The 23,811-nt window shown below is 38.4% G+C and overlaps 1 protein-coding gene across 1 annotated transcript; it reads left to right on the top strand.

The window, feature by feature from the left end:
- Positions 1-15,789: 15,789 nt before the first annotated feature.
- LOC109055031 (galactose-specific lectin nattectin-like) lies at positions 15,790-17,306 on the top strand. Its single transcript, XM_042743743.1, has 6 exons — positions 15,790-15,882; positions 16,018-16,085; positions 16,263-16,357; positions 16,552-16,677; positions 16,862-16,970; positions 17,154-17,306. Exons 2-6 carry the CDS (start codon positions 16,025-16,027, stop codon positions 17,216-17,218), a joined length of 456 nt encoding a protein of 151 aa, XP_042599677.1. The 5' UTR covers positions 15,790-15,882; positions 16,018-16,024; the 3' UTR covers positions 17,219-17,306.
- The last annotated feature ends 6,505 nt before the right edge of the window (positions 17,307-23,811 follow it).

The following is a 23,811-nucleotide window of genomic DNA, read 5'->3' as shown; positions in this document are numbered from 1 at the left end:
ATTATCGTAGCTTCATAATATTACAGTTGAATCCCTGATGTCACATGGATTATTTTACCGATCCCCCTGCTACGATTATGGACATTGATCGTGGTGATTACATTGCTGTCTATGGGAGGGTCTGAGAGCTGTCAGATTCCATCAAAAATATCTTAATTTGTGTTCTGAAGATGAATGGAGGTCTTACTGGTTTGGAATGACATGAGGGTGAGTAGTTAATGACAGAATTTTTATTTTTGGGTGAACTATCCCTTTAACTTAATTTAGAGAGATATCTTTCAAGTATGATGGACATTATATTAAGTTTACATAATACAGGAATGTTCAAATGTCTGTGAAAATGGTCCTGTTTTGCATTTTTTCTAATTTAATAAAAATCATAATAATGTTTTATATTATACCTGAACTTGCTTTCCAAGCCATTTGAATTCTACAAGACCAGGCTCTGTCCTAATGACAAACAGACCAATGGCAAACTGTAAACCGAGTCCCCAGAAGACTGCCCTCACCTAATCAGAATTCAATGCAAACAACATTTTCGTTAACAACCACACTAATTTAAACAATGTTCCTACCACTGTCTCATTACTGGGAAATGATAGGTGTATCCTCAACAATCTGATAAGGTTTGTATGAAATCCAAAGTCTAAAAAATACTTTTTGAGATAAGCATGTTCAATAAAGCATGTGTGCAAGAATGTGTGTTTTATTACCCACTGCGGTTCTGAGTGCAGAGAAGAGCAATATGGAAATAATGAACAGACAGACACCACCGAAAGAGATGAGCTGCTCTGGGCGCTTGCGTGTGTCGATTGCCAGCCATGCCACTAGCAGTCCCACCACAACTACTATGAACACCCTGCAATATACAGAGATACATTGTCAGGGTTGTGGACTTACTTCTGGCCATTTAAGGCCCCCACTGCCTTTTTGTTGGGTTTCAGTCTCTGTTAGTATTATGTCTAATAGTTGTCACCTGTGCCTTGTTTCTGGTTGTGTATTTAAGCCATACTTCTCCTGAGTACTTTGCTCAGTGTTTCCTGTACCATGACCAAGTCTAGGTCAGACTCATGCCCTGTGTAATGGATTTATTCTTAAACCACTTTGTGCATCTGGTATAGTTTCTGGAATTTTTTTTTTTTTTTTTTTTTTTGTGCTCTTTGAAACTGTTTGGAGTCACTCACAGCTTTTCTTTGTGAACTTTTTAAATGCCTTATGGATTTACTTTGTGGACCTACAGGAATTACTTTTTGGAAGTATTTACATTTTCTTTGGATTTTGAATTGACTTCTGAGAACTTTTTGTATGCCTTCTGGATTGACTTTGTAGACTCTTGAGATTTACTTTTAGAAAATGTTGTTAAACCTTTTGCACTATTGGAACATTTTTGAGCTGACTTTCTGGATAAATTTAAAGACATCCCCTCAGAACTGTGATCTGGTTATCTGCATTTGGGTTCACCTTTTTTGACTTCAAGTTTTCACACTAGTCCACACATTTCTATTGTTTTTCACACTAGTCCTGTCCACACATTTCTGACAGAAACACTGAGCCAGACATAGACCTAGCAGATTCATCCCATGCCCAAGACCTTCGTGGGGTAGTTGCTTATCAGGAGGCCACCTTAACCCAACATGAGACCTTTGGGCCATGGAGAAATCATTCACCAAAATCTTCCACTACGTCTCTCCATTATTCAGCACAAAGAGGAGATATCTTTCCATCTCATCCAGTCTCCTGCATTCCCTGTAATCTTGGGCTTCCCATGGCTTCTCCTCGGCCTCTCTCGAGTGCCCCCCGTGTATCATCCTTACCAGGAGGTCTGCAGCAAGCACAAGGCCACCACATTACCACCTCATTGGCCATACAATTGTGTCATTGATCTTCTTCCAGGCACTATTCCCCCAAGAGGCCGTATTTTTTCATTGTCTCCTCCAGAGCGGGCAGCTACGGACAGTTATATTGAGAAAGCCCTCGCTACAGGGTTCATCCGGCTCTCAACATCCCCTGCTGGGGCGGGGGTTTTCTTTGTGGGCAAAAAAAGATGGTGGCCTTCGCCCATGCATTTATTGCAGAGGCCTAAACAAAATCAAGGTTCAAAACCACTACCCTCTACCCCTCACTTCCTCTGCCTTTGAGTTGCTTCAAGGAGCCTCAATTAGGGGTGGGCGCTACACCAGTATGAACGTGACTACTGGTATTATGTTGTTCCATGATATGGATTTTGCTATACCGTGGACACCGTTATATATTCATGAATTCAAATTTTGCATTTATATTGTTTTGTTCATTTTGGTACACTTTGCAAATTTTAACACAAATGATGATAAAGTTTTGGGCTTAACATTTTTGTCCTCTGAGTGCAATGCCGTACTACACAGGCATTAGTAATCAAACACACAGAGCATCGTAACAGACCAAGTGTTAAGTCTTATTATAGACAAACGCAAGTCACAGGTAACTTATGAACACATCCTCTTTACTTCCAAAACTGCTTTACTTCTTGTCACCCCTTAGATTACTAAAACATCCCACTAGTGCCACCCACAGGACAGTTGGCGACACCACATCTCGCTCTCTTTTAAACAATTATACTTCCCCTTATGTTCTGTACAACAACATTTTCCAGGGAACACAACACATTGCATAATAGTACCAATGTTTCAACAGAATAGTACCAACATGTCAAACTTGACTTAACGTCTCCCCTCAATTCAACAAATGCATAACATTTATTATAGAACATCACTTTACACTATACATCTTTGTTACTTTATAACTCGCCCACATAAAATACTATTCACGTGAAATCAATGAACAATGTTTAGTTCATCACATAGTCCCAAGTCCACGCTGGTCTCACCCTAAACTGTCTTTCAAGCTGAGCCACTGACACAGGTTGCCTTCAGGGGCGTCTACGCGGTGGTCAGGGGTGGCACCATCTCCCCCCACCCTAAAATTTGCCTGGCCACCCCAGGTGCCCCTCCACCAGATGTCTTGCTATAGGCTAGTTTTTAGTAAATTTCTAACTGCATCTGGCAGTGGCGGATCCTGGCATGTGTAGGCAGCTGCCTAGGGCCACTTTCTTCTCCTCTTTATACTTCATTTTAGGCGGTTTCTATAGCTTGATATATGACAAATATTGAGAGCACATAATGTTACGTGATCCATGTAGCCTAATGCGTGAGGACAAGTCTCTCCACTCGCGAGCGGATTTCCTTCACTCACACAAAACTGGACTTGTGCTTTTAAATATACATTGTTCTTTTATGAATCGGCTCTGCTCTCACTCAGATATTGTGTGTACACACTCAAACGTTGTCTAAGACCAGAAGAGCTTTTTTTTCTAATTCAGGTGAGGAGTAGGCTTATCTCACTAAATGAAAGCAAGCTGATTATAGTAAGCCTTCTCTAATTATTTATTTTTTAATAGCCTACTTATTTTTATTAAGTGCTTAAATTGTAAATATGCATTTATTCAATTATTTTATTTAGTGCATTTGTATTTAGTTGTTTTTGTATATACTTATGAAATAAAAGCATATCAGCCATGTTCCAGAAATAATCACTGAGGGTGCTTCTGAAATTAGTGAGGGTGCTCTAGTCTTAATGCACATTTTCACATATTTTGTCCCGTCTATCGCTATGGTTATTACTGTGTCAGTCACTGCTACTTCGAGAGCAAATCCTGCATAAATATGCAGATGTCATTCCCGAAATTTTGCAACGTGTGTGGCCGAAAGTTCTACATTTTAAATGGATTATAGACTAGAAAGCTTGCAAATAGTGCTCATAACCATTAAAAAGCTGTCATTTTTTGTTGTTTAGTGAGTGTATACAGTCGTAAACCCTCACCCCTGGCCACCCTCTTTTGAGCCAGTACCCCAGACTGGCCCTCCCATTTAAAATGCTCTAGACAGATGCCCTGATTGCATTGTATAGTCATATTCAAAGTTGGCCAGCTCCTGCATTCCACTCTCCTCTTTTCCACAAGAGACAGGCATGAGATGCAAAGCATTCCAAGTTTGTCTATCAGACAGTTTGTAAGTGTAAGGGCCTGTTTTTCCCAGAACTTTCAATGGTTTGGAAAATGCAGATTTCAGCTTAAGAAGGATACCTGGCCACTTCACTCTAACAAAAGTTCCTTGCTGGAATGACACTTCCTTTGCTCCACATTTGCAATCAGTGTAAGTTTGGGATCTTTGCTGCACATGTTTCAATCGATCCACAATTTTCTGCATTCTTGGTGGATGAAGATGTTGTGGTATCTGTAATCCTGAGATGTGAAGTTTAGTATGCATTTGTTTTGCATGTAGCAGTTTAGCAGGTGCACGTTGAGTGGTAGAATGAGGTGTAGAGCGGTATTCTTGTAAGAATTCCCTGGTGAATTCTTTCCATCCCTTGCCCTCCAGGAAAGCAGTTAGCAATGTGTGCTTCAGAGTACGGTTAAAATGTTCAACTTCTCCATTGGCATGAGGATAGTACACTGAAGAAGTTCGATGCTCAATCCCTCGGTTTCGCAGAAACATCTCAAACTCACATGACATGAATTGTGGGCCATGGTCCGAGTGACTGAAAACTGTAGACAGATATTAGCTGAAAACCGTCGACAGAAAATGAATGACCGCTGAAGACGTTACCTGAGGCATGAAATCGATCTCTGGCCACTTACTAAACTAGTCCACTAAAGTCACAGCAAAACGGCAATCTGCTGGAGCCATGTCAAAAGGCCCCACAATATCGATAGCAAGTTTCTCCCACGCACCATCAGGAAGGGGTACAGGCTTGAGTGGCGGTGTGCGAACAACTGCTGTCTTGTCATGAGATTGACATGTAATGCACGATTTGATAGCCATCTTAACTTGGGCATCCATACCCAGCCACCAGTACAGTTCTCTGAGTCTTTGCTTGGTTCGCACTATACCTTGGTGAGTATCGTGAGCCAAGGCAATGAACTGCGCATGTAGGATCTCTGGTATTACAAGTCTATGTGTGTTCCTTCTTACTACACAATCGTCTTGGAGAGAAAGTTCATATAGGATTCTTTAATATGGCAAAAGGTCAGGGCCTAGGTCTTTAGGGATTTTGGCCATTTTGTCATCAGTAGGTCACGAAGTTCACAATATATTGCACAGGCACCTCCAGGCGCCCTGAATTCATCAGCTGATATGGCCGTAAGGGTTGAAGTAAGCGCAACCACTTTCACATCATCTTCCAGCACAGGACCACTGCTCTGTAACCGCAAGTGAGACAAGCAATCAGCTGCAACATTCTTACGTCCAGGTTGACCACCAATCTAGCTGACCACCGAGCAATCCGAAGTCCTGCTTGTCCATGTCCCTTCGAGGTGAGCAGTGTTGTAAGTGGACTGTTGTCTGTGCGTAACGTAAAACGTCACCCCCACAAGTAAGTTCTCTGTTTTTCCATTGCCCACACACATCCTAATGCTTCCTTCTCTATTGTGGAGTACGTGCGTTCTGCTTGTGTCAATGTACGCGACACAAAAGCAACAGTCTTTTCAGACCCATCAGGGTGTATTTGGGTTAGAACGGCACCCAGGCCATGATAAGAAGAATCCGTAGTGACAATAGTGTGTACCTCAGGGTCAAAGAGTGCCAGTGCAGGGCTATTAATTATGAAATCTTTTACCTGTTCAAAACTTGTCTGCGCTTCAGGTGTCCAAGTGAACAAAGAAGACCCATGACTCAGCACTCTGAGGGGCTCAACCACTGCGGAGTAATAAGGTATGAACTTTGAATACCAAGCTGTGATCCCAAGGAAAGAATGTAAGCTGGTGATACATAGACTAGAACACTTTGCATAGACTAGAACACTTTGTTGGCATTAATGGAAGTGCATTAGCATGGTTTAAATCATACTTATATGACCGCCATCAATTTGTAGCAGTGAATGAAGAGGTATCATATCGATCACAAGTGCAGTATGGAGTACCTCAAGGTTCAGTACTAGGGCCATTACTCTTCACACTTTACATGTTACCCTTGGGAAAATATCATCAGGAAACACGGTGTTAGCTTTCACTGTTATGCTGATGATACTCAGCTCTATATTTCTTTGCAGCCTGGCGAAACATACCAATTTTAAAAACTAACGGAATGCATAGTCGATATAAAAAACTGGATGACGAGTAATTTCTTACTGCTAAATTCTGAAAAAACAGAGGTGTTAATTATAGGACCTAAAAGCTCTGCATGTTATAACCTAGAACGCTGTCTAAGACTTGAAGGCTGCTCTGTCAATTCTTCATCATCAGTTAGGAACTTAGGTGTGCTATTTGATAGCATCCTTTCCTTAGAAAGCCACGTTTCTAGCATTTGTAAAACTGCATTTTTCCATCTCAAAAATATATCTAAATTACGGCCTATGCTCTCAATGTCAAATGCAGAAATGTTAATCCATGCGTTTATGACCTCAAGGTTAGATTATTGTAATGCTTTATTGGGTGGTTGTTCTGCACACTTAGTAAACAAACTCCAGTTAGTGCAAAATGCAGCAGCTAGAGTTCTTACTAGAACCAGGAAGTATGACCATATTAGCCCGGTCCTGTCAACACTGCACTGGCACCCTATCAAATATCGTATAGATTTTAATATCTTGCTTATTACTTATAAAGCCCTGAATGGTTTAGCACCTCAGTATTTGAACGAGCTCTTGTTACATTATAGTCCTCCATGTCCACTGTGTTCTCAAAACTCTGGCAATTTGATAATACCTAGAATATCAAAGTCAACTGCGGGCGGCAGATCATTTTCATATTTAGCGCCTAAACTCTGGAATAACCTACCTAACATTGTTCGGGAGGCAGACACACTCTTGCAGTTTAAATCTAGATTAAAGACCTATCTCTTTAAACTGACTTACACATAACACACTAATATGCTTCTAATATCCAAATCCATTAAAGGATTTTTAGGCTGCATTAATTAGGTAAACCGAAACCGGGAACACTTCCCATAACACCTGATGTACTTGCTACATCATTAGAAGAATGGCATCTACGCTAATATTAGTCTGTTTCTCTCTTATTCCGAGGTCACTGTAGCCACCAGATCCAGTCTGTATCCAAGTCAGAGGGTCACTGCAGTCACCTGGATCCAGTACGTATCCAGCTCAGATGGTGGATCAGCACCTAGAAAGGACCTCTACAGCCCTGAAAGACAGTGGAGACCAGGACAACTAGAGCCCCAGAGACAGATCCCCTGTAAAGAACTTGTCTCAGACGACCACCGGGACAAGACCACAGAAACAGATGATTCTTCTGCACAATCTGACTTTGCTGCAGCCTGGAATTGAACTGCTGGTTTCGTCTGGTCAGAGGAGAACTGGCCCCCCAACTGAGCCTGGTTTCTCCCAAGGTTTTTTCTCCATTCTGTCCCCGATGGAGTTTTGGTTCCTTGCTGCTGTCACCTCTGGCTTGGTTAGTTGGGGACACTTCATTTACAACGATATATTTGACTTGATTGCAAATTATTGCACAGATACTATTTAAACTGAACTGAGCTGCATGATGACATCACTGAATTCAATGATGAACTGCCTTTAAACTGTCATTTTGCATTATTGACACACTGTTTTCCTAATTAATGTTGTTCAGTTGCTTTGACGCAATCTTTTTTGTTTAAAGCGCTATATAAATAAAGGTGACTTGACTTGACTTGACTGGTGGTGGTGCATGTGAAACTGCCTGGACATGAGATACATCTGGCTGGAGTCCTTTAGCTGATATTGTGTGTCCTGAGAATGGCAGCTCCATCTGTCTGATCTGGCATTTGTCAAAATTCAACTAAAGTCCAGCTACTTCCAGATCCTGAAGTGTTGCATCCAAGTTCCTGTCGTGTTCCTCAGAGGTCTTTCCCGAAACAATAAAGTCATCCAGATAGCACTGAACACCTGCAAGTCCCTTTAGTACAGTCGACATCAGTCTCTGAAAACAGTTTAGCCCTGATGCCAGTCCATATGGTGCTCTCTTGTAGTAAAATAAGCCTTCATGTGTAATGAATGAAGTGAGGACACGGCTATCCTCATGGAGTAGGACTTGGTGATAAGCACTCTGCAGAACCAATGTTGAAAAGACAGTTGATCCCTCAGTTCCACAAACATTACCTCCATGTGAGGAAGTGGAAAACTGTCCACCACTATGGCTCTATTTGGTTCTCGCAAATCCACACAAAGTCAGATTTTCCCATCTTTTTTTCTAGTTGCCACGAGTGGCGAGACCCATTCTGATGATTCGATGGGTTCAGTCACATCCTGCTGAATGAGATGCTTAAATTCCTGTGATACAGCCTTCCGGATTGCAAATGGAAGCCAGCACAATTTCTGCTGTACTGGTTTCACATCAGCAGAGACTCTGACTAGATGAGTGAATCCTTGTGCGCAACCCAGTTTCTCAGGTTTCCTATTAGTGTCAGCTCAATTTATGGTGCAATATGGCGATGTAACAATATGGCTGTCTACAGCTGCAGTTCTAAGGCCGCGAACAAGTCTCATCCTAACACCGCAGTGCCAGTGTTTTACAACGAACAGTTCTGCTTTAGCATGCCGATCATTGTACATGAGCTCAGCTTCAAAGCAGCCTGTTACTGGTATGGTATGTCCACCATAACTCACTAAATTCAGCTTTGCTTCCGTGAGAGTAACAGTAGGAAAATACTGAACGCACAATGGCATTGGAATAATTGCTGAGCCTGTATCCAGCATTAAATTTACATTCTGTGTGATTCCACATGCGCTGATTTGAACCATACACATTATCTTGCTTGCGTCGCAAGGAGGACCTTCTACAGTTAGCACAGTCACGTCAGGAATTGAAATCTCACTTACGTGTTTGTGTCCACAGCACACTTTAATGAAATGCCCTCTCTTCTTACATGCATTACAGATAGCTTCTTTAGCAGGGCATTTTTGGAAGTTAGCAGTATGCTGTTTGGAACCAAACCTGTAGCATGTTTTCCCTTGTGATGTGGGTGCTTGCGGCGGTGCACAGAGAAGAAAGGCACCAGGTCCAGATGGCGTTACACCAGCCTGTCTGAAAACCTGTGCTGACCAGCTGGCCCCCATCTTTTCACAGATCTTCAACAGATCTCTGGAGTTGTGTGAAGTGCCCTCCTGCTTCAAACACTCCACCATCATCCCCGTTCCAAAGAAACCCAAGATAAAAGGACTTAATGACTACAGACCTGTGGCTCTAATGTCTGTCATCATAAAGTTGTTTGAAAAACTGGTTCTGGCTCATCTGAAGGACATCACTGGACCCTTACTGGACCCCCTGCAGTTTGCTTACCAAGCAAACAGGTCCATGGATGATGCAATCAACATGGGATTGCACTTCATCCTGCAACATCTGGACAAAATCCAGGCCTCATCCACGATGGCGACGAGTCTGCTTACAGACAAGAGGTTGAGCAGCTGGCTGTCTGGTGCAGTCTTAACAACCTGGAGCTGAACATGCTCAAAACAGTGGAGATGATCGTGGACTCCAGGAGAAACCCCCCTGCACTCCCCCCACTCACCATCATAGACAGCACTGCAGTGGAGTCATTCAGATTCCTGGGAACCACCATCTCTCAGGACCTGAAGTGGGTCAATCGCATTGACTTCATTGTTAAAAATGGCCCAACAAAGGTTGTACTTCCTTTGCCAGCTGAGGAAGTTTAACCTGCCACAGGAGCTGCTGAAACAGTTCTACTCAGCCGTCATTGAGTCTGTCCTGTGTTCTTCTTAACTCTCTGGTTTGGTTCAGCTACAAAATCAGACAGCAGAAGACTACAGAGAATGATTCGGACTGCTGAAAGGATTATTGATGCTCCCCTGCCCACCCTTTAAGAACTGTATACATCCAGAGTAAGGAAAAGGGCTCAGAAAATCACTCTGGATCCCTCACATCCAAGTTACCCCCTTTCTGAACTTTTGCCATCTGGCCGGTGCTTCAGAGCTGCAAATACCAGGACAGCCAGGCGCAAGAACAGTTTCTTCCCCCAGGCAATCTACCTCATGAACAGTTAAATGTTCCTCACTTATGCAATAAAAATGTGCAATATCCTTATATTTATTTGATACCCCTCCATACTAGTACATCCCTGCATCTCACTCTATTCTATTCCATTATCATCTATAGAACAACTGTTAATACAATTTATTTATTTTTTGATTTATTGTGTAATATTTGTCTTTTTTTTGTCTGTGTGTGTTGTTGTCTCTGTGTACTGGAAGCTTATGTCACTAAAACAAATTCCTTGTATGCACAAGCTTACTTGGCATTAAAGCTCTTTCTGATTCTGATTCTGGATCTGATTCTGATTCCGCCCTGTTTCGTGGCTGAGTTTGCTGTGCTGATATAGCGATTGTTGGATAACTAGTACTATGTGTCGTCTGCTGGTTTGCTCATCACTTTGGCCTTGGCCACTGCAGTTTTTCTATTTGGCCTGTGATTGTGACAGCCTTTTTTAAAGTAAGGTTCTAGTAGTAAATGTTTCCGTATGTGGGTTGAATTAGTTTTTCAGGGAGTTGATCACGGGTAATTTCTTCCTCTATGGTCCCGATTTCAAATGTAGCCGCTAGCTCCTTAAGCGTCACAACATATTGATCAGTAGTTTCACCATGACATTGTCCTCGCTGGTGAAATCTGTTCAGCTACCACATTCCCTTTTGGCTCGAAAAATGGATAGCAGAGCACGTTTTCGGCATCTGAGAGCTCTTCGACCGTGGCCAAGACATAATTTTCAAAAACACGAATCCATGCCTTAAATAGCATCAGTGGCTCTCAGTTGAGTTAAATTCCATGGCATCCTCGTCGCCAATATGTTATGTTTTAGTATAGACAAACGCAAAACACGGGTAACTTATGAACACATCCTCTTTACTTCCAAAACTGTTCTACTTCTTGTCAGCCCTTAAGGCCGGGACTCACCAAGCCGACTTCAAAGAACTAGCGTCGACGAAAGCCGACTGTGATGTCGCCTCGCCTCAGCAGCGTCGGACCAAAAATCTGCGCTTAAACACACCGCACAGACTACAGCTGACGGCAAACTAACACGTGCATTCTGTGCATGCGTGAGAGGAACGAGCTGTTCATATCAGCAGCTATTAATAGTACTGTATATATTCATCATTCAAACGGAGAAACCGAAACAAAGATATACGAGATAAACGCAGATATATGAAATGTAAACAATCAGCGCTTGTTAACTATTTTGAATATCAGTAACATTGATCGTCGGCTTGGTGTGTCCCGGGCTTTAGATTACTAAAACATCCCACTAATGCCACCCACAGTTGGTGACACCACACCAAGTTAATAGAGGCACAAATCGCCTACTCCAGTGGTTCCCAAACTGTGGGGCGCTGAGCTATAACAAGGGGGGCGCGGCAATGCTGAGGGATAGTGTACAGTCAGCAGATTATTTTGCAAAAGAAACCTCTGCAGGGTGATAAAGACTACACTGCGTAATTTTCCCGCTTATCATGCTGCCACTTGCATGATAAGTAAATAATTGAGCACAAAATATTAATTTTACATATTTTAATGACCTCAACATGACTCGCAGTACCCACTTGTGTGCTTCATTATCAGTTGTAGAAGTTGTGGTTGTATCAGCAACAGACCAGTAGATGGCGCGAATTGAAGAATCAGAGTTGTATTGCAGGTAGCCATGTAGAAATATAAATGAATGATGCATGGTTCTGCTCTAAGCATGAAAGTTACAAGTTTGAGAAAGGACTTCCAGTGCCAGGTAAATGTAAAGCAGATTATGAATATACTTATGATTCGCAAATACCAAAACAAGGTGTCTACACCTGACCCGAGCGGCGCAATTTGACAAAAGCAAACAGAACCCAGTGATGTTCTCTGCTGTTGATGCGGTGCGACGCAATACGACAAATCCATGACATTAAACTGATGCCTCGTTCTATTTCTGACGAACTCCAATGCTCTGACACAAAGGACCACTTCAAATATTCATAAGAGAATCGTGAAAAAATAGATTCCTCAAAAATATTAAGCAGCACAAATGTTAACAACATTGACAATAATCAGAAATGGTTACTGAGCAGCAAATCAGCATATTAGAATGATTTCTGAAGGATCATGTGACACTGAAGACTGGAGTAATGATGCTGAAAATTCATGATCACAGGAATACAGTAGCCTATATATTAAAACATTCAAACAGATAATTTAAATTGACAATATTTCACAATATTATTGTGTTTAATGTATTTTTTATAAATAAATGTAGCCTTGGTGAGCATAAGAGACTTTCCAAAAAAAAAAAAAAAAAAAAGAGTGGGGAGGTGGCCTTCAAAATATATTTCTCTACAAAAGGGGGGCCTGGCAAAAAATTTTTGGGAACCACTGGCCTACTCAAACACACAATATTTATTTTAATTTCATTCATACAGGCCTACCTCCTGTTGCACGTTTGTAATTTTTGAGAAAAACAATTGCACAATAAAAAAAATACTTTGCAGGTCTTTGTCCAATCCCTCACTTTTTCTAGTTATATAAGGTAAAAATATTTTGCCTGTAATTTTTTTCTTTTCATATCACAATATAATATATGAATATGAATTTTAGCTCATATCGCCCACCCCTAGCCTCAAGTTTTACCAAACTTGACCTGTGCAACGCATATCATCTGGTGCACATAAGGCAAGGGGATGAGTGGAAAATTGAACACCCCTGAGTATCAAGTTATGCCCTTTGGACTCACTAATTCTCCAGCTGTTTTTCAGGCCCTAATCATTGATGTCCTTCATGACATGTTAAGCCAGTTTGTGATCGTCTATCTAGATGACATTCTGATTTTCTTGGGATCCTTGCAAGAACACACAAACCATATTCAAAAGTAGCAGCTCCTCTCTCAGCCCTCTTCAAAGGGAAAACCTCTAAATTCCTGTGGAGCTCTGAGCCCAAGGAGGTCTTCAAGGAACTAAAGCGCCATTTGACCACTGTTCCTATTCTGACTCTCCCTGATCCTGAAAAGCCGTTTGTAGTTGAGGTTGATGCCTCGCATGTAGGAGTGGGAGCCATTCTCTCACAGTGAGGAGTGGACAACAAGCTTCACCCTTGTGCCTTCCTGTCACATCGATTAACACCTGCTGAAGGAAATTATGATGTGGGGGATTGAGAACTGTTGGCGGTCAAACTAGCACTAGAAGTGTAGAGGCACTGGCTTGAAGGGTCACAACACCAGTTCTTAGTCCTCACAGATCACAAGAATTTGGAATACATCCAACAGGCTAAGCACCTCAGTTTTTCAACTGTTTATTTCACTTTGTCCTATCATCCAGGATCCAAGAATTTGAAAGCAGACTCCCTGTCTCGAGTTTTCTCACCCACTGGTCAAGAGGAGCCAGTAGGTCTTATCATTCCTAGCTCTAAGGTGGTGGCTCCACACAAGTTTTTAATACTTTATTCAGTTAACCCTTTTGAAATTTATTTTGAACAAAATTAAGCCATGAAAATTAAGCCATATTTCTCGCCATGAAAACAGCCACAGAAGCTGGACTGGTGTTAAACACAAACAAGCAAACAAGGTGGTGGCTCCAGTTAGATGGGAAATTAAAGCCACAGTAAGGAGGGCACAAGTTCAAGAACCTGACCCTGGAGGGGGGCCAGCTAATTGTCTGTTTGTCCCGAGCACTTTCCATTCCCAGGCTCTCCAGTGGGGTCACAGCTCTCGCCTTACCTGCCATCCCGGTGCTACTCGAACCCTTGATTTCCTTCTAAGAAAGTGGTGGTCTACAATTAAAGAAGATGCTCAGGCAATTGTGGCTGCATGCCCAGCTTGCAACCAGGGGAAAGTACTCCATCAATCCCCTTAATGATTGCTACAGCCCCTCCCCATTCCCCAACAGCCCTGTTTGCACCTCTCAATGGACTTCATTACTGGACTACACCTTCCCAAGGTAAAATCACTATTCTAGTAATAATCGACTGATTATCAAAGGCATGCACATTTATCCCTTCTGCCAAGGAAACTGCTGAAATTGTCATTGAGCATGTGTTTCGGGTCTTCGGAATTTCCACAGGACATCGTCACTGATGGAGGACCACAATTTTCATCTCGCTTCCGTTGACTGCTGGGGACAACGGCGAGTCCGTCCTCCAGTTTCCACCCAGAGTCTAATGGATAAAATGAAAGACTTGACCAAGACCTAGAAACCACTCTGAGGTTCATGACAGCTAACAACCTGATATCCGGGGCATCTTTTGTAATTTGGCAGAGTATGCTCATAACACTTTGCATTCCTCAGCAATCAGCATGTCTCCCTTTGAGTGCCAGTTTGGGTTTAAACCCCCATTGTTCCCTGACCAAGAGGCAGAGGTTGGGGTTCCATCAGCTCTACACATTGTTCGATGCTGCCGCCTAAACTAGAGGAAGACTAGGCTCAAGCTTCTGCAGGCCTCTCAGCATTATCAATGCCAGACCAATTATCATCGCTCTCATCGTTGCTCTCTACTAAGAATCTGCCTACATGTGGAGTTAATTGGTAACTCAAAGCTAACTCAACGTTTCTTCAGTCCTTTCCATATTTCAAGGAAAGTAAATCCAGTTACCAACCATTGTTCTTGTCTACATCACTAAAAATGGATCCCACCTTCCATGTGTCTTTACCAGGCGCGGCTCGACTGTAAGGGCAAAATATTCACCCAAAACATAGATCTCTATATAAACTGAATAAATAAGAAACTCTAAATATGTTCAGCATTGTGCAACAAATATTTTTGGGGTTTTCTTGGTAAATTTAAGTCATAAAATGCGCAGGATATATTAAAATTCATCACAAGCTTCTGCAGGCACGTAAAATGATAATAAGTTGGGGAGTCACGCCTGTGCCCTCCTGAACTCAACAGCGCCACAAACATTTTACAATGTAAATCTGTGGTAAAAAGTGGAACTGCAGCAGGCTCTAATTGGGAGCCATTTGGCCAGTTTTGAGACTGCCCTGCTTATCTTCACGTTACATTGTCTCGCTCCAAACCAGGACGTTTTCAGTCAGATTCAGCTATATGTGTCTGCATCAGGTCAGTAACTAGCTAGTATTTCTGTTTTTTTCTATGTGGTTTAGTGTTTTAAATGAATGAAAGTGTTAATCCTTAGTTTAAAGTGGTCAACGGATACCCATTTTCCACAAGTTGATGTGATTCTTTTGGGTCGTAATGAAAAGTCTATAACATACTTTGGTTAAAGTTTCTCAATGGTAGTGTAAAAAAGACCCTTTTTACCTTGTCAAAATCAGCTCTGCAGAAATTAACCCATTTTTTTCCTTTTTTTTTGCATTTGTTTTGCAAATATTTAAATAATTATTTAAATAATTAAAATAGTCTTTAAATGTTGACTTGAACAAATAATATTATCTCCATTATCAATGATTGTCATTGATCACTGCTAGCATAAATAAAGTTTTGTTGGTCTTGCTGGTTTTCCTGTGAACACATTTTCAGATCTGTTTCTTTCTATTGTTCAAACAGACCACACCTCCGAAGAGAGAGATGCTTTTAGATGATATCTTTTTGATATTTACAGTATTATTTTTCATGATTATTTATGTATCTTATGTGTGTGTGTGTGTGTGTGTATATATATATATATATATATATATATATATATATCAAGTGTGAATTAAGGTCACATTTTATGTTGTGTTGTCTTTTGGAAGCTCTATTCAAAGATCACATTTTGTGTTATTTTGTCTTTTGTAATCTTCTAAAAACACTATTCAAAGAAAACTTAGCCCACAAATCCTTCCTACTTATACAGCCTTGACTTCAAGTAAAGTATAAAAGCAAGGCTCTTTCCGGAACATCACAAAATCTTCCTCTGAGATTCTAAAGACAGCAATCTGAAAACCAAGGTGAGTTTTGGCACAGAGACCTACTGAATAACCTTTTGACTTAAACGTATCTTTGTCTTTAAAATACACTGACAATCCACAATGTGCAGTATAATACATACTTTTAATTTTAAATGCTTACCTTTTATTTTTCAGTTTCATCATGGCAATGCTGAGAAGTCTTTTGCTTTTTTTCATTGTGTTCTCCATGGGGAACGCAGAAGGTAACAAATATATTTATTTGTAAAAACTCCTCATTAATTAATTTTAAAAGCTTTTCTGCCAAACCTTTGATGTTTTGTAGCTTTATGGAGAAGGATAGCAGGAAATATATGATATTCAACCAACTAAAATTTATCATAATATTATTATAATATTTCTTATGTTTATTTTCTGGATAGTTAATTTAGTTAAAAAATGCCCTTATGGATGGACAAATTTTGGAGTTCGATGCTTCAAGTTGTTCTCTCAGGAGGTCAACTGGGTCACAGCAGAGGTAAAGTGTTAGTTGCAAGGTGATTTTTATTATTTTTAAAATAAAACTTCCTTTTTGTAAATAAATTTGACAGAAAACGAATACTGAGCAAATAATCAGTCAGACCTTATTTTGTTTAAAAATGGCTAAAAATGTTGTTTAAAAAATGCTTTATGCTAAAAAAAGACTGTTGACAATAAAAAATCTGTCTTTAGAGGAAATGCCAAAGTCTGGATGCAAATCTCGCATCTGTACATAGTAAAATAGAACACGATTTTCTCCTGAGTCTGTTGCCTTCTTCTGCCGCACGTTGTTGGTTTGGTCTTCATGATGGTGAACAAGTAAGTAAAGTTGTGTGGCATTTTTTGTTTTGCTTTGTCTAGTTTGTTTGTTTATGACTGAAAATCTCAAAGTTTGTATATGAATGATGGGTGGTTTGACTTCTTCAAAGCCAAACTAAATGACCTTCTAAATGGAGTCTAAGTCCAGTAGAGCACTCTTATAATAACTGTCTTTGCTCTTTAGGAAGGAGAGTGGTTGTGGACTGATGGAACTCCGTTTGACTACACCCACTGGGCCCCTGGACAACCTGACGGTCTGCAGATTGAGAACTGTGGGGAGTTCAACTTCCAGAGTAAGAATGCATTGTGTTTTTTTATTTACAATTATTTGCAATAGTATAATTTCACATCAACCAGTAACATGAAATGGTTCATTTGTCAAACCATTTTTTCAATGCCTTAAACATTCTATTGTTTTTTAATTCTAACATGACAATAATGATGAGAATTACATATTTAATTTTTTAACCCCATAGATAACCGTTGGAACGATGCAGACTGTTTAACCACACTGGGTTATGTTTGTGCTAAATACCTGTGAGATCTCATGCAGTCATCCTGCTCCACGGTTACTTTGATTGTACTACATTTACGTGTTCTGATCTTATCTTTACCAGTGTTATTCTGAAATTAAAAAATACTTAAACAACTTCAAAACCTTAACAATCACCTAAATACTGAAACAAAACTCAATTAAAAAAATGTTGTCTTGCAAGGATTTAATATATAGTTATTAGAATGGCTTTATAGGCTTTACTTTATATCATCAACAAAAAGACACCATTAAAACAAAGGCAAAAAACATTCAATAAAAATACAAAATATAAAATAATTAAAAAAGTACAGTGGATTCTATACACCCAGGGGTTCTTTACTCACTTTTAAAGGACCTTTTATGCCAAAAAGGTTCTATGTAAGGAAAAAATATTAAATAATAAATATGTAAATAGCTAGTAGGTTACACATCTACGTATGTATACATTTATTTATTACAAATAGTATGTATCCATATTTATTAGTGTACTACAGTCGTTTTGTATACCTATCTGCATTGCATTGTTATTACTGAACACCATATGTCCTGTCACCCTTGAACTTATTTATCAATTCACACACAAAAAGAAAAAAACACAAAAACAAGTGAACATTTATCAATTCACACACAATGATAAACATGCACAGACAAGTGAGGACAACCAAAGCAATTGCCCTCTGGAAGTTTAAATAACATGCAGCAATGGCAAATAACCTACAGTTTAAAACACAAAAACATACTGAACATTGTTTACTTGAGAAGCGACTCACCATACCAACACATTAAATAAAATACAATTATAGATATAAAACTGGGAAGATATGTTACCTACAGCAAGTATTCCCAAAGCAATGTATTTGATTATTTTGGAGTGTGTCTTGCAGAAGGTCTCTGTGGCCATGATGGGTATGCATGCTTTGCTATGGTGAACAATGAATACATAGCTAAAGATCTTGCACGTGTGAAGTCCTACAGCATGATTGACAGAATTATGATTAACAGAATCGAAACATTTACATTTTTGTCTATATTTCTTAATTAGGACGATATTGTCATTTCAAAGGAATCTCATTTCCAAATAATGTGACAATGAAATCTCCAACCACACCTTAGGCATGATTTTGACTCCTTCTCTGACTCCTCTTTGTCACGGTCACTCAGGTCAACTGTTAATTTATCCTCCTAAGAACAGAAAAAAAAAACAAGATTTTAAACTTGTTAACATTTTATAGAGTTCTTCCTCAAGCCTACCTTCACAAATGCTGGATTGTCCACACCTTGTTCATTCCCATACGAGGCGGTTGTCAACTGTAAATCTTCTTCTCAGAGGGGACATGGATGCATTTAACCTGCAATTACAGCTGGATAAAAAATGTTTTGTTTTTAACATAAAACGTTGAATACTGACATTTGAAATAATTTAAAACATGAAAAAAAAATAGTCAAAATGTGAAATTAAAACCGCCAGTAGGCAACAACATACTACAGTAATTAATCAATAATAAACAAACTAATCAAAAAAACTGATTTATTCAGAAACAAAGAAACAGAAACAGAAACTGTGTTAATGAGTGAATCACTGAATCATTTATTCAACCGATTCCTTCAAAAAGATGATTCATTCAATAAGTAACACAGTCCATTGCTTAGAGACGCAAAACAGTGCTGTGATCTTTGTTTGGAACTATTTTCGTTGGTAAAATTGAGCAAAAACAAGCAATATTATGTCGAAAACGTAAGTCAAATTGCTTAACTGACCTTGTATAAAATTATTATTAAATGTGCTCATTCTGATATTTGCAGAAAAACTGTACTTTTTGTGTGATATAGATTAAGTTAACTATATTAAATTATATAAACATAAAAAAGCATACAGAAGAATTTTTGTCGTCTACAATTTAGAATGCCTGGAATTTAGAGTTTTAATGGATTAATAAATCACACATGCATGCACTCTGTGTGATTTGGTGATACTTGATAATGTTAGATCGCACATCATTACAACAACACTTAACATATTACCACAGACGATGCTGTATCGCACACCCCTGACACACCGGCTGGCACAGAAGAGCATACGCTGCTTGTGTTCAGCGGATATTCTCCAAAATGGCGCTACTGTGATGGGGAGAGACACAGAGGAGACAAATTGTTGAATAAGTCATTCTTTTTGTTTTCTTTGTGTACAAAAACTATTCTCGTTGCTTCATAACATTACGGTTGAACCACGGATGGCAGATGGACTATTCTGACGATGTCTTTCATAATTTTCTGGACCCTGACAGTGTAATTTACTTGGCAGTCAATGGGACAGTCACAAGCCTCCTGGTTTTCATCCAAAATTTCTTACAGTGTGTTCTGAAGACGAACTAAGCTTTTACGGGTTTGGAACGACATTGGGGTAAGTGATTAATGACAAAATTTTTATTTTGGGTTGGAGTATCCCTTTAATCTCTCTCTCTCTCTCTCTCTCTCTTTCTCTCTCTCTCTCTGCAATAACTGCATTATCCTGCACATCAATGGCTCTAGTCTCTGTTATTAGCTCTAAAATGACGTTTTGGAATTTGCAATGGGATGAGGTGCGTAAAAAATGGTTCAACACATTTCAGGACGGAAAGATGTCAGAGTTCTTGAAAGGTTGTGACTCCTGGCCATTAAAATTATTAGAGAAATAACTCCCAAAGTAAAATTACTATACAAATTAACACAAAAAGTGGTAGGCTGTGCATTTTAATAGAATGGTCTTTCTGCGTTTCCACTGATTAAGAAATATTTTGGTTTTCTTGGGTGGTAATATTAGGCCTATTATATTAATAGGGAAGGGGGACCCGAATATTTGTTTTGCCTATGTCACGAAAAGAGGTAAAACTGGCCCTGGCTGTCATGCGTGATGCTAACCAATGATACTAGAAGACGTAGAGGAGTGGGATTCTTTTTTCCTTTATAAGGTAGCCTAATTTTTAATTTTTACAATGTTTTTGCAATGTATTAACTATCACGGGCTGTAATAAAAAAAGTTGGCCTATAGCCTACTAATACTAAGAGTATATTTGGTTCGAATTTTAGTAGGCTATAAATATGTGGCAGCTCCCCTTTGAAGCTCTTGTGTTTTTCTCCTTTTCCATCTCTCCAGAACTATTCTGCGCACGGTTGATTAGAGATGAGTTTTGTTCCTGCTTTGTTGCAGTTTATTGATTTTTGTAAAATAACTTATGTTTTGCTTTACCGATAAAAGGGTAGTTTCAGTTTAATATGTTGCAGGCTGATTTATTGATAATAAATAATTGATAATAAATTATATTGATGATAATAAATTATCAGAAAATATTGGGCTTATTTTGGGCTTGTTTTTGAAGCTGCAGGTTGCTTATTTGTCTCAGAGTTAGCAGCAGTGCCTTACAAAAATAAGACACTAGATGACACTGTTGCACATTGTAGAGATTGATTCAGTTTTATATCTGAATTCAGAACACATCACTAATAAAACACTGGCAGCAATCTGAGAATATGCTACTCTTATTAATATATGGAGAATTATCAATCTCCACTTAATCTATTAATCCTATATAACCTTTTTTTTCAGAACTTACTAGTATACTTGAATGCATGATTTTACTGTAAGTTATGGTCTTGTCCTTGTACAGGCTTCTATATGACAATGCACAATATCCAGCTTTAGATAAATCTGATTTGATTTCATTTTCAAAATGATGTAAAATGTTGAGCCTGTCTGACCCTAAACTGTAGTTTTATGATGGTATCTCCACAGTATGTGGAATCTATGACTGATGACTCATAAAATTAAATGGTGCCTAATACCTTTTAGTTAACACAAGATGACGCAGACTCGCAACTTAATAGACCGCAGTGTGCATCACTGCATTTTATTGAAGGTCTAGTGTGTACAAAACACATTAACAGATATTCATTAAGACATTTTATGTGCTTTGTTAGAGCAAACAGTCATAATTTACTAATATAAACCAAGCCTTTTCCTGAACATTTTATGTGTCCACTTCACAACCTGAATGTTGTTATTTAACTTTGTGCATAATCATTCCTGGACATATCGTCAAAGTAAAAAATTTTTTTTTTTCCTTTTTTGCCATCTATGTCAATTAAATTTAAATTTCCACAAAACATAATACACATAAAAAAAAAAAACCCAAACATAAAAAAGTATATTGTATACTTGTATCAAAATGTTTATTATCTTATAGTTATAATACGAAGTTAGTGTATTTGAAATTTCTCCTCTGTTTCTACTTTCTCAAAGGCAAGGGAATTCAGCTAGTTCTCTCTCTCTCTCTCTCTATGCATGTAATTGCACAATATGTAGGCCTATTTGATCAGGTTGAAAAGACTGTTTTATGAAAATGTTTTATAAGAAATAGTATGTGAAAAGTTAAGGTCAGTGTTAGGAGTTTATTTACATTTTGTGGAGACTATATTTAACAGTGGAACAGTCATGAAGAATCAAGAAGTATTTGATGAACTAGAAGAGTCCAACTGTATTTGGACATTTATATAAATTGATAACTTGAAACTATTTCTGAAATCAATTAATTGCTGAATTTGACTGTTCAAGCTTTCATCGTCAATTAGGCTACGTATTCTCAAAGGAATTCCTGTTTTTGATAATTCCAGTGATTATATAGGAAAATAAATACACACGTAATCAGCACAAGTTAACCCCAATGTCTTATATCAATCTTATACCAAGCATTTTGTCATGTCCCTGAGGCACTTCACTGATTTCGTACTTAGAAAAATTATTAACAAAATGTGCATAGAGTCTGTAATTTTTGGCAACAATGTAAGCATATGTGTGTTCATTTCTTCTAAAAATATATTTAAAAAAATAAATTAATGCTAAATATTTGATAAAAACAGACTTTGAAGTTATGTCCCTCAGTCTGAACTCAACCCTGTCACACTAACCATTCTATGCCCATAATAATTTTGACTCCACTCATATGTGACATAATTTCCCAGAAAGGACATCATTCAGGTCTCTTTAATACTGTTGCAGAAGATGGTTAGTAGTATCATACTTTTTATTCATATTTTTGAGGCATGTTATAGTCAGGGAGGGTACTTTCAAGGTTAACAACTTGTCACATAAAATTAAGATGGAAAATTAATACTTTCTCAACATTTTATTTTAATCCATAAGTATATACAATGTACTTATTTTATTGCTGCCATATATGATCTACTCTCCTACACTACATGAGGAACAGTGGCCATTTAGAGTGTAAAACCACAACCCTGTCACAAATATATGTATTTCTCATTGTTACAGGGTTGTAAACTTGTGACAGGGTTGATTTATTTGCTTTATTTATTAATAAATCTAATGAAAAAAAACATAAAATAGTCATGGTTTCAGTAAATATATATATACTCCAAAATCATGACAACTCTTTAAAAAAAAAAAAGTTTATGTAATATGTCCACTTAAACATTGACAAGCATCATACATCAAAATATTGCACCCATTGAATTCTGCAGCAGAAAGATAATGTTGGCAATGCAGATATTTTGACCCAGAAACAAGGGGACAATATCAGAAACAAAACCAAAAATGTAAATTTAAGGCAATATATCCCTTCAAATGTGTTACAGCCTTCAACCCCTTCACCCGTTGTCACGTTAATATCTTTAGAAAAATACAGGGAAGACAATTAAGAACAAAAGTATTTCTTGCTGATTATTATCTGACATGTTAAATGTTAAAACTGTAAAATTGTGGTTTTAGTTAAAATTTTAAACTAAAAATATTTTTTACAAAAATAAAGAGATAGACACACAATTTGTATATTTTTAGCTTCAGTCCTATAAAAATGTCACAATTATGATAAATGTTACATTTGATATCATTAAATTGTTATCAAGAACACATGAGCAGTAGGGACATGTTTGTTTCATAACAATTTCTGTGTAAAATCCTTTTAAAAACCAATCCCATTTTTTCCGATATGGGGCTGAGAACAAAAAAAAAAAAAAAAACAGTTTAAAGCTGAAAAAAAAACTGAGGTTAAAAAAATTAAGGTCTTTAATGCCTGAGGGTTTTTTTATTTATTTGTTTGTTTGTTTTTTTTTGTTGTTGTTGTTGGTTTGATGTGTCTATTGATGTGGGTATTTATAAGTTTAATCACATGTACTTGAAAAACATGTAGGCTATATTCCAAGTTCAAATACCGAATAGGAAGGACCCACATACCTTTATCTTGGCAGTTTCTTCAGAAAGATATGTTTTCAGTGGATAGAATGCGTTTCCACTCTGTCAAAGTCTACACCAGTTTAACCTTCTATCTAATCTATAGCGAATTTGAAATAAGACCACCAGCGTTATCCAAAAATTATAAATTTTGAAAAAATTCAAATGTAAGGTTAAGGTTTATAACAATCCTTTAAAAAAAAAAAAAAAAGAGCCTAATACAAAAAGACGATGGCCGTGACGAATTACTTTGTAATGTGCAAAGGACAAAAAAAAAAAAAAAAAAAAAAAATTTTCCAGTATGTAATCGTCCCATCCATAAAAATAAACTCCCTTAAACACGCTTTATGAAATAGGCTAGTTGCTCTTGTTGTTT

The sequence above is a fragment of the Cyprinus carpio genome, chromosome B18 (assembly GCF_018340385.1).
Source record: "Cyprinus carpio isolate SPL01 chromosome B18, ASM1834038v1, whole genome shotgun sequence".
Lineage (NCBI taxonomy): Eukaryota > Metazoa > Chordata > Actinopteri > Cypriniformes > Cyprinidae > Cyprinus > Cyprinus carpio.
This window is presented reverse-complemented; position numbering and strand designations above follow the sequence as displayed.

What these genes read in the sequence shown, in the direction of transcription:
- LOC109055031 (XM_042743743.1), top strand. Translation starts at nt 16,025, where the DNA reads ATGGCAATGCTGAGAAGTCTTTTGCTTTTTTTCATTGTGTTCTCCATG. An exon ending in CTCCATGGGGAACGCAGAAG is followed by an intron (nt 16,086 to 16,262) that starts GTAACAAATATA and finishes TTTTCTGGATAG; the next exon opens with TTAATTTAGTTAAAAAATGC. An exon ending in TGGGGAGTTCAACTTCCAGA is followed by an intron (nt 16,971 to 17,153) that starts GTAAGAATGCAT and finishes TTAACCCCATAG; the next exon opens with ATAACCGTTGGAACGATGCA.